This window comes from Calonectris borealis, chromosome 24 (genome assembly GCF_964195595.1).
Source record: "Calonectris borealis chromosome 24, bCalBor7.hap1.2, whole genome shotgun sequence".
Classification (NCBI taxonomy): Eukaryota; Metazoa; Chordata; class Aves; order Procellariiformes; family Procellariidae; genus Calonectris; species Calonectris borealis.
This window is the reverse complement of record NC_134335.1, coordinates 2,589,848-2,602,106: the sequence shown is the minus strand read 5'-3', so window position 1 is coordinate 2,602,106 and position 12,259 is coordinate 2,589,848. Positions and strand designations below refer to the sequence as shown.

At 39.1% G+C, this 12,259-nt stretch overlaps 1 protein-coding gene across 1 annotated transcript; it reads right to left on the bottom strand.

The window, feature by feature from the left end:
- Positions 1-917: 917 nt before the first annotated feature.
- Positions 918-2,522, bottom strand: BTG4 (BTG anti-proliferation factor 4). The gene is made up of 4 exons (XM_075172807.1): positions 2,350-2,522; positions 1,625-1,762; positions 1,252-1,447; positions 918-1,094 (listed from the first exon to the last, which is right to left on the bottom strand). The coding sequence occupies exons 1-4, from the start codon at positions 2,520-2,522 to the stop codon at positions 918-920; spliced, it is 684 nt and encodes a 227-aa protein (XP_075028908.1).
- Between the last annotated feature and the right edge of the window lie 9,737 nt (positions 2,523-12,259).

Sequence of the window (12,259 nt, the reverse complement as noted above, 5' to 3'; positions counted from 1 at the left end):
GTAGGTGACAAGTCAGTAGGAAGACATACTGCAGGTCAACAGAGCAAAGTTATGCTGATTCTGATTGTTTAAGACCACATTTTTTAGTCAGTACTGGAAACAATATCCCAGAGCATAGTTTTGAAACCCACTAGTATTCCAGTGAGTCCTTTTCCACTGAAAGGGGAGTCTCCATCTGTCTGGAGTTCTAGTTCTAGCTAGAAGACAGTTTGACTCAAGTTGTCTGGAGCTATGATAAAAGCTTTCTATGGGCCACAGTATTGTAAACTGGCAGGCTAAACATCCTTAGAGATAACAGCTCCATCATTCTACAAGGTGATGGAAAGCTACACCACCATGTATTCACCACTCTCCTGTTCTTCTGACAGGTAAGCTATAGTCTAGAGGCAAAAGCCTAGCTGGAGCCACAAGGCAGTCTTTCACAGCTGCATATACCAAAGCTTCACTCAAGGGGGAGCATAGAGGTGATTCTGCTTGTGATGTGTAGATGTTTTGCTCGCAATGCGGCTGTCCTTGCTACCTTTGAAGAAGGAAGCAGACTATCATTCAAAGCAACTTGGAGGATGCTTTTATCTTCCTTGACTTGCTTGTATTTTCACCAAAAATCTTTTTAACTCCCTTCAGGTCACTGATAGCATATCAAACAGCTTTTAAAAAACACATGAGTAGATTTATTGATATATGCATTTCCTTTTTAACTTACAAGTAGAGTCTCACACTAATTTTCAATCTTATGTTAACATTAATAAAACATTTAAAAGGTTATATAATAAAATCCAAAATTTTCAGATGTACAAAGTAAGAGATAGGGATTAGACAGTAAGTGCTTTCTGTTTTTATGAAACGTTGTAGTGCCAGCCTCCATCCCATACCATAGTTCAGAGTTTCAACAGCCTATAACAGCTGCAGCCACAGATCTACTGCTTGGTATTGATCCAGTGGTATCTATCAACACGCAGTCCTGTGAAAGCAGCTGTTGGCCTGTAGACTTTGTAACCCCTGTGCTGGGCATAGTATGACCCATCAGTCATATAGGTCTTCCTATGAAGATACTGAGACCAGGGCTGTATGGGTGCCTTGCAGTGGTCACTGAACTAAACGGCAAGAAATGAGATAATGTTAAAATGTATTGGGGAAAGAGGGGAAGATTAGTCTGGCCATCAGTTAAGTCTATTGCATTCCTTCATGATGGAACCTAGAGGCCAGATGCTAGCTCCTACGGAAAGCCACATAGCATTACCACATGCTTACCTGGTAGACACTGTTAGGATTGCTGACAGTGGGGATAGCTTTTGGCTCCTTGTTGAAGCTCTCCTCATCTGAAGAAATGCCAGAATGACAGTCTAGTGCTGCTTTGTCAACAGCATAGCTGATCTGCTGAGGCAGCTCTGGGTTCTCCTCTCCTTCAAAGTGCGCAATTGTGAAGGGCCGGTTCTTCTCACCATACCTGAAAGTGACTGTATTTGTATAATGCAGCTCTGCATAGCAGTATGCACATTTGTTAGTAGTCAGCTGACACTAGGAAGTAAGTATACCCTCAGACATTAAGACTCTACTAACGGGCTTGGAGTTGATCAAGATTGTACAGGGCACTTGACACGTTAGTCACAGCTTCTCAACTCACCTGCAACACACCTCAAACGGATCAACCCATAGTGTCATCTCTTTTGGCAAACCAAGCTTATTAAAGTCCACATTACTCTCCACACAAGCTTGCTCCAGCAGTGGATCTCTTGTCTGATGTTTGTTTATCCTTATACACCTAGGTGAGGACAAAGTATAGGTGGATTTGAGAGTTCACTGCAACTTTGAAAGTTCTGCTTATACAGAAGTACACTTAAGTTCACTATTTATTTTCTCAACACATTTAGCCTGTTGATGCAAGTTCTTACTGGTAGCCCCAACAAGCAAGTTAGCCTAACAAGCTGATTTATGAACCCAAACAAGGTTTTGTTTGTTTTAAACACAGCAACTCACTTTATGAGTAATTTTTGAGAATGAAAAGCGGTTACAACAATTCCACAAGACAGTTTAAGACCACTTGAATTCTGCATACAAGAAGTCAGAGGGCTACTCAAGACACTTTGTGCATATTGTCTTAAGATTTCCACCTCAGCTCTCTAGTCATACCTACACAGGCACACTGAAAACACTTTCAAAATAGGTGCATCTTTACCTGTTAATAACACTTCTTCCCTCAAGCTTAAGGGATAGCTATGTGGTTCTCTTTCAGTTTTGTGTCACTTATTTCCAACTTAAGGGCTGCGGGCATTGAAAGGGTACTTGCTGCATCGTCAATGTCATGCAAAGGCTCCATTCCCCCTCCTCTTCTACTAAGGGCCCTCTTACCTGAAGGCTTGTCCTCTGGATGGATTGTCCAAGTACCAGTGATTCTTATACTTTTCGAACAGTATTGTCGTCAGCTTAGCTGCAAATTTCTCCATTTTATGCTTGCTCAGCTTGTCTTCCCTTTTCACTAGCCTTGTGATGAAGAAGACTGTGGCAGCAATTTCATCTTTCATTTTAAATTGAAACGCACAAGGTGCTTTAGCTGTTGAATAGTCATCAGTAGAGATGAGACACTACACTAGAGAGATTTAATAACACTAAGGTACTATCAAGTTCCAAGGATAGATATTGCAAAACCTGCATAAGCCATGACAGATAAAGCCTAGATAAGCTCAATTGCCAAACAACTGATAAATTTAGTTCTGGGTAGTGAAACCAATTTAATGCATTACTAGATGACACTCACACTAAGCAAGTTAACAGAGTATTAAAAAAGAGTTTAAAAGATAGTAGTCCTTTTTATATATCACTTACATATTACAGTCAACAACTAACAGTTCTTACAATTACATAGTTTTTTTATATATAATGAAGACCACAAACATCACCTTCTCAGACCAGAGTTGTTGAAAACCTGAGATATGCTTTATAAACAGCTTCAAGTAGTCACCAAGGAAACAGATCTAATGCTACAAGAACATACATTACTTATATTTGGGGGGAAGAACCACCACCCAAATCCTCCATCACTCTTCCTCTAATGTAGCTTGCTTAGGGTTTACATAGAACAGGAAATCATGTGGCTCTGAGGAATGTAACAATATTCAGGTGTGCACCATTAGACTAACTCACATGCTGGTTTCAAAGCTATTTCCAATCTACTTGGTTTTATTCCAATATCAGCTCCTTCTTTCAGGATTAATTGATTCAGTACTGTATTCTGTTGTGTCCATCAGTCTATCTCATAAACATCTGTGAAATATTTAAGTGAAATATTCACCATGAGAAAAATAGTACCAGGCTTATTAATTAATTATTAAAATTGCACTTGACTGCTTCCAACAGACTTTACAGAACACAGTTACTTTCCTTATGAAGCCCTTACATTTGGTATTCTTTATTTTGAAAATTGCATGACTCTATATTTATCATAACATTAATCTTCCTAGTGATCTATATAAATGTTCACATTATTAGTATAGCTTTATTTTAATTTTGAAGCATTTCATACAAAGTGTGAATGGCTCTGTTAAAGAGTTCATACACAAGTAGTTTCTCAAATGTGAGTGCTTCATTGTTTAAAATTTCAGGCAATAATTACCTGGGGCACATTCAGAGAAGAGCTGATGTGTTCTTTTCTCCCTTTGCTGTCTCAGCAAGTTGTGCCTCCAGTGTCAGATATCAGGAACTGTCAAGACAAAAGAACAAATTAAGGTAAAAAGAGCTGAGTATTTAAACTGGCTCTTAATTTGACTGTAGATGTTGCAGCCAAGCAATTCAAGTGCTTACATTTCAGTCTTGTGAATAGATTGTGATACAAGACAGGGGGTAAGAAAAATAAAGCATGAAGGCACAAATTCATAGAAGTACACATCTTTGCAGAAGTGTACCCTAAACCATAACTATTTCTGGATTCCTTTTCTCCTCCACTCACATAGTTAGTTCCTTGCTCTTTACAGTTTCTTTCTGCATCACAAAAAAATACTTACCAAGGCATTTAGTAGAAACTCTGGTTTTAAGGAATGACTAATAAATGACAAGGAAAAAAGATGTCTTTTCTTTCTTTTTCTCACATATCAAAATACTTCCTTAGCGAACGGGGACCTTTCAATAACCACTCAAACGAAAGAGAAATCTAAGTCTGAGACAGATAATGAATCTTCAGAAAAAGCATTCAGCAGCGCCACGAGTTGAGCTTTAATATAGTACACCAGTGTTTTGACCACAAGAGTATCCTTATCACGTGCTCTGCACTGCACTTGGTTGCTTGTGATGACACATAAGGATTTTGTTCCATACACAAGCCATGAGTCATTCCTTCCCTTTCACATATAGCATAAGAGAGCAATGGTAGCCTGTTCTATGCTTTTTGGAGAATGATGTAGGACAACAGGAAATCACTATGTATTGCCAGGAAGAATTTCCATACAACGTGTTTTAGGAGTTGGTTAGCCTCTTTCTATGCAGCCTGTGAAGATTTTTACCTGCTGCTCACTGTCTGCATCCAGCACACCAAAATTAGCTCTGGGCAACAGATGAGCATTTCTTGAACAGGCAAACTGGATTTTCATGCCTGAGGCCTGAATTTTATTCTAGAGATTAAACTTGCTTTAAAAATGTCAGGCAATTGATGGGTCATTTTCTGATTTGAATGGATTCCTTTGTAAACACTGAAGACCATGTTTACAGTCACATTAATTTTTCTTTGTTTTTAAACATCTGTTGCATGGTGTCAAAAGAACAAAAAAAAAGTTCTCAAGTGACTTGAAACTTTTGATCACATAGATTTTGTTACAGAGGGTAGCTGAATTGCATAAGAAGTGGGTGTTATAAAAAATGGGGCTTTGTTTCTCATTTTAAGAGTGAATCCATCAATGAGGGGGCTTAGACTAACAGATACAGCTAGATACACATCTCCTATAAGTAGATCTTCACAGACTCATTCTTGACTTCACTGTATGCCTTATGGTGGATTGTCAGCTCTCTGAACAGCACTGGAACAATCTTCAATCCTGAGAGGCAGAGCTATACATTCCTGAAAACCATTCCGGCATTCTCATCTAGTCACCCTTGAGATCCCCACATATTATTTCGCCAAAGATGACACTTGCTTCATGAAATATCTTAAATGTCTAAGAATTTTCTACTGGAGTTATAAACAAGTATCCCAAAGCTTTGCAGAGGAAAAAGCTAAGATACATGCAAAGTATGAGGCAAATGCAATGAACTGATCCCTTTTCTAGTGTCTTTACCTCTAAGAAAATGTGGCTGGGAGCAACTACCACAGATCTGGGGTTTTTTAAGTCTGCTGACAAAGTCGGTTACTAGGAAAATATCAAATGAGAGAAGATTTGCTACCTAAAAATGACGGATAATGCACATAATTATAGTTTTTGAAGAAGTTCTCAATAACAGTTTAGTCCACTCAGGGTTTCATGCACAATCAGAGACATATGGATTGTGAATCCTCTAGGGATGATGCTGTCTTTCTTGCCAAAGCTTAGGAAGTTGCTGTTTAGTCTGGTTTCTTTGCCTTCATATCATTTTTTCACAATATCATATTATACTCTAATAAAAGATATGACTTCTTCCTATAAACCTTGTTTTCCTTTTATTCTTGAACTATCAAGGCTAAAATAACATTCCCACTGCAAAACAGCAGCAGACATCATAGGGAGTCCACCCCCTGCCCTGGAGTCCGTAATTTGATCATAGTTTCCATGTGGGATCTGACCATGACACAGTTCAGTCTCAGGAATTATCCAGTTACTGCCTTTTCCTCAGTAAATGCCAAGCTGGTTTGGATCAGTGGGACACATCAGTTTATGGGACTTCCAACTGTCTTCTGCCTTCCTACTTTCTCCAACTTGTCCAGGCAGGCCCTGCGAGTTAGGAAATTCTGTGACAAAAGACTCAAGTGACTAGATTCCACAAAGGACAATCAAAGAGAAGTCTGAATCCCTACAATACCTTGTTTTGTTGAGTTACTTGTTCCCATAGTTAACATATAAACTGCAAGACAGCAGTAAACAAACTCTTCACCTGAGAAACCAGATTACAGCAGTGCAATCAGTCATGCAATAAGGTGCTATTTCTTGGATGTTAGAAGGCAAAACCCAGGCCAAACTGCACATATTTATAACAACAAACACAGGAAAATTTAAGCGAAGTTCTTGGCAATTCATCCAGTTGGCTCTAATTATTAAGGTTGTCATTCACATAGAAGTAAGGTTCTGAGAATTTTTTAACTTGGTATTTTTAATATCATGCAGGAGTTCAAAAGTACTTCTGTTAATGGCACAGAAATCAGAATAGCAGAGAATATTTCTGGCTTCCCATTTCAGTGACAAGAAAAACTGGCTCTTTTAATCAGGTAGATTCACTGAACTCGAACCCTTCATAATGCTGTCAGTTGTCACTGACTTGAAGAAAATGTGGCTCTGGGTACTCTATTTGGATAATAAGCAGCTAAGAAATAAAATGTCAAAACCAAAATTTGAACAGTCTATCCCAATGTGACATCCGTTAAATAACAAGTCAACAAATTGTGCTCCCACTCATTCCCAGTTGCACCCAAACAGAAACTGTTAGCATCCCAGCATATTTTGCAACAAACATGACGAATAGCCAAGTGTTCTGACTGACATGATGCATGAGATAAATGAGTAGATATTTGCGCCCTTTGTTAAATGGTGCTGTTGTTTTTTAATCCTTATTAGGAACAGAAAAAAAACAAACCACTAAAAAAGACTGCATTACAGCACCTGGACATTCATGGGATTCATCCAGAGCTCACTGATATCAATGGAAATCTGTCCAAAAACTTCAGTGGGATTCGGATCAGGCCCCTAACTCAGCACAAGCATTCTTAGCCAGATTAAATTATGGGTCTCCTGGGTCACCAGGCAAGCCTAGGCATGAACTACAAAGGGAAAGAGTCAGACATAGTTTCTCTAGTAACTGCAGGCCAAACCAAGCGCAAACAACTGTTTCCCTAAACACACTACTGGCAAGAGTCACCCCTGCAGAATTTTTTGCAGTTTTCTTGCTTTAAAGGATTGAGTACATGGAACTAACAGAACAAAGTGCAGCTTGCCAGTAGCAATCTCCCTTCTACAAGCCATTTGATTTTTGTGGATGATGGATAACAGACAATTTCTCCAGGTAAGCAGCTGAAGTTCATAACTATTGATATAAAAATCAATAAGCCTGAGTTATTTCCATATGGGAAAATATCCTAGGTGACAATCTTCTTAGAGAAAAGCACTTTGCATTTGCTTTGTCAGGCTATATACTGTCCTGATCACATTCAGAAGTATCATGTAACAGCAATGTACAAACAAAAGTAGTGCTGCATGAACACAGCACCAATTCAATTGACTATGTCATTATGTAGGAGAGCGGAAGAAACCTCGTATCTGGATGTTAAAAACTTACACCTTTATTTAAATCTTGCAGTCTCTGTGCAAAGAATTATTTTTGAATGAAACAAGACAGAAACTGATTCCAATCAAAGTCACAAACTAAAATTTTAATATGTTGATTGCTCACAAATTTTTCTCTTTCAGCTTATATAAGTAGACACTTTCTGGGCCTGATGAAAGGGCTTAAGAATAGGTATTTCAGAAATTAACCATGTTCCAATTAAGGTTTTCATCTTTACTTGATTACTTAGTTACTCAGTGGGTGTTCTGTAAAAACCTAAGTGATAGATACTAACAGATAATATTTCTGGTTAAAGATTTTTCCATGAGTACTGTATTTTAGTATGCAAAGCACACATGACAGTATGACCATGCTAATTACACTGATCAGGAGGAGCCTCGTGCCCAAGGAAAACACTACTGGTGTAAAAGGTCTTTGAAACAAGGTCTGTGAGAACACCCATATTGTGCAGGTAAGCAGGCAAACCACGATGGTATGGCAAAACAGTGTCATACAGGGCAGATGCAGGAGATAAGATGTAACAGCTAAGGAGGTATATTCCACAACTGTAGAAGATGTTCTGGCTAGTAACTGCATCTGTAACAGTTGACTTCAGGACCTGCTTTTACACTTATTCTGTGAACTGTCATCTTCCTTTGCAGAAGAGAAAAACTTTGCGGTTCATGGGGCTATGTAGCAATGTTTAGCACCTTCTAATACTTTTAATTCAATTCATATTATGATATAGGAATTGGTAAAAGCTTAAATTTGCTTGAAGAGGACCTTAAGTGTTTGAGCACCACATACTGCTAGATTTTAATTTAAGATCATGAGTCTTCAGTGACTTAAGCAATAAAATAAACTTAAAAGAAGACTGGTGCTGGTCTAGCATGTTCTAAAGTTAAACAGCAAAGGAAAGACTGCAAAGCTACCTGGGCTTATTTTATGCAGTCTAAAAACTATTGCTGTAGCCTTGTAAATTTTTTTGCTAATGTAATCAAGTGTTGATTACTTTTGTCAGTTCTTTCTTCCTCCCTATTTGCATGCCACGATTTTCAGAAATGACAAGAGATTTGAGCCATCCAGCTGGACACAATTTACATGGGCCTTATAGAGGTATGCAATTCTCAAAGAGCGTGGGATGCCCAGAAATTTCTAAAGGACAAGCTCTTCAAAAGCATCTCAGGTCAATTAGATACCCCAAATCAATAGACACTCTTGAAAGTCTTATTCTTACAGTGCTTGTGGATAACATCACCAGCTAAGAATCACATCTTGCCGCTGTTGCTAACATAGCAGGGAGGAGCATGTTGGATTTCTCTTGCAGTTCTTCCTCCCACACAAATAGGGGCAATTCAGAGCACAAAATGTCTTTTCTCCTGCTCTGCCTTGGTTGCCAGGGTGGTTAGCATGGAGCAAAGGACAGCCTAAAGGGGGGACAGTCAGCATTGTACCAATCCATATGGGCTTATCTATCTGCCTTCTGCCCCTCCAAACATAAGTGGCAACAGGATGGAGCTGTGTTGGTGCTGATTGTGAGGAAGAAAAGAGCAAAGGGTTACTTAGAGAAACAAGACCTGAAATGCAAGGGAATGAGAGGACTGCAGTGAGCTGAACAGGTCCAGAGCAAGCATATAGAAATGGCTGGCTAGGCCCCCAAGAAACAGGGAGAGAGGTGGTGTGGGTCACCGTTGGGTGAAGATGTGCAGCATGTGCCTCCCACTGCAGCCCAGTACCAGGATCACAAGACATCCATTCTTTTGAGCTGTTAGTCTGTCTTTTTTGGGGCCTCCTTCTATGGCAACTAGACTCCTGATATGAATAAAACCAGGCTGAAGCCCCAGTATCCAGATATCAGCCTAGAGGCGTGTGCCTGGACTGCCACATGTGACACTAAAGCCTGGATTACCTTCAGTGTCTGTGACACAACGTATAGTCATTTGTCCACAGGAGCAGGGCGGAAATTCCCTGTGTGCTCCATATTGACTTTGCCCATAGAAACCTCTTTTGCAACAAAGCTTCCTATGGCAAGAGCCATCTACACGTTTCAAAGCAATGGTCCAGTCTCCATGCACAAGCCCCAGCTGAGTGGCCATGACAACAGAGTGTACACAAAGGTTAGAGGCATGGGGCTGACCCACAGCCCAGACTGGGGACACTCCAACCCAGGAGTCCCAGGGGAAGACATGGGGCACCCAGGGACCACCTAAGGAACCATCCCCAGAGATATGTCTGCCAGTGAAAGACTGCTGGGTACTCAGTGAATAGGTTGCTGTGCTAGCCATGGAAAAGGGAAGGAAAGAAGAGTGAAGAAGCTAGCTGTCTTTCCCTTTCCATTAAATCTTTTTAAGTATTTTATTATAAATGCAGTCCTTATTAGGATTATTACAAGGTAAGCTTCTTGAGGGTAAGTTCTGAATTCTTTTTATGCATTTTAACAATAAGGCATTTATGGGTGAAAGCTAGCAAAATTGTTTAATTTGCAGACAAACTTATCTTTGTAACTTCACAGACTCTGTCTCATTCCTGATTTAGAAATAGCCCGATAAATCTATATAAAATAGTTTTCTCACATTATTAATTGCATACATATGTATTAGGCACAAGGCATAATCAATTATAACTACTTACACATATTCAGTTTTGTCCTGCAGAACAGATTTGCTAATTTCTTTAACTACCACAAATTAGTGTAAAAGGTTTGAGCAGCCTGACATCTGACTACCAACACTATCTGTGTTCCTATATTTTTCTGGAAAAAAAAGCTTTCTGAAGTTCAGGGAACTAGTGAAATTCTACCATTCTTACTGCTGCTGTAGTGACATGCAGTTTCTTCTGAAAGCTTTTAAATGGAAATTGCACAAAACCCATACTGTAGGACATTAACTCAAATGCCCCAACTAGGGAACAAGAATAAGTGGGATCACTGTGACATAAGCACTAACAGCTGATATGCTGTAAACAAGGTAGAATGTTATTTGTGTTGAACATTTTGTCTTGGCCCAAATTTGCAGCTATATTTGCACTTCCAGCTCTGAATACAGCTACCACTTAGTCCACATTCATGCAGCAAGGACTGCATGCCAAAGCTTTTCTCATTTCCCATTTCCATTGTGGTGCATTATAATAATTTAAATTTGAGTCTTGCATTGCTTTGTCTTTGCACTCCTGAAATGATCTTTGTGATGCATCCATTGCAGTTTTTAATTATTAAGAACAATTAATTTGTGATACAAAGTCTTTGGATTTAGTAGAATAACACTAGGGGTGATATGACCAATGTTTTCCATTATTGTCAATTGCTTGTTGTTATAAGAGCATTTGAGGAGATAGAGTATGTTAATATAATTGTTGGAAGTGCTTTCTTTTTCCTAGGTTTCAATGCCATGACCCCATCACAAGAGTAGTGCTTGGTTTGTAGGCAGTGTAGTTAGCTGATTGTATCCATTACTTCGCAATCACTAACTTCACTGCCATCAAAACAAGGCACAGGATTCCCTGCTACAACCTCAGTACACAAAACTGCACTACAAAATTTCCTTACGACATTCTTATTCCCAGTGCAAAACTATTAATAATGTTTATTCATTTACAGCTTTATTTCCAGAATTTTTGCTGTCCAACAGAAGCGTATGGTATATGTTGGCAATATCAAGTGAAATCTTAGATTTCTTGAAGTTAGTGCTAAAATCCTTAGGAAGTTTCCTGGAGCAAGAATGCTGTCTGTTGTGTTTAAATTATTTAGCCACATGAAGACTTATTGTGTACTTAATTGTTTATGCACCAAGATTGGACTAAGAATTTTTTTGGTTGTACCCTTCAGTTTATGTATCAGGTATTGGGAAAATAATTTTCATTTAGTTTTCATGTCTTATTTAATAAGCTAGTAAGTGAATGCAGTTTTGAACAATGATTAAATGTTAAACTCACGATATGATATGAATGTTTTTTACTCTGACCACTTTCCTTAATGTTCAAGAATTTTAATAATGGAGAAAATACTTACTAGTGCTAGAATCTGCTCTAAGAGTTTTTTTTGACAAAACCCCAGTCTTCATCAAAGTAGGAGTTGAAAGGGAACTGTCTCTTACATTAGCCTAGTTACTAGGCAGTGTAGTTAGCTGATTGCCAAAAGTAACAATCACTAGCCACACAGCCAGGTAAAAAGGTTTGGAAGATATCTCAATGGAAATCAGACGCATGGGAATTTTGACAACAGGAGGCAGATAGACTAACCTCTTTGCAGAAGCATCTAATAGACAGGCAAGACAGTGAAATAAAACAAGTGAAATGTACTGGATTGCCTGTCACACATGCAAGAGACATTAGTACATTTGTCAAGCTAATTTAACTGCACCTTACTGTGTGATACACTTTATACACAACTGTATTGCATACAGGACACTAAAAACATGAGAACAAAATGAAAGGTTTTTTTCTTCCCTAAATTTGCAGACATCAGCTGCTGTTCTGATTGTGCTAGTCTCAGCCTTATCTCAGCCTTACACTTGTCCAAGGCCACTGTTTTCACATTTACCTCCATTTACTTTTGTTGAATAAATAAAATTGAGGCCTGTGGTGGCAGCTAATTCTGTTCATAGAGAGGCCTGAGGCTAGACTTGAGTGAAAATGGCCCGAAGACACTGGAAACGAGATGTACAATGTGGTCAGCCTTCTGGTGTTCCATTCTTTACTGTGACAGGCAGTGTGTCCCTTACCGTGCAGCTGGGTCCAGACTCCCCAGGCATGTCTGTGCTGCTGTGTCCCCTCTGAGATGGCTTCACACCTTCACTACAGTCCTCTCTCCTGGCACCAGATGCCAGTG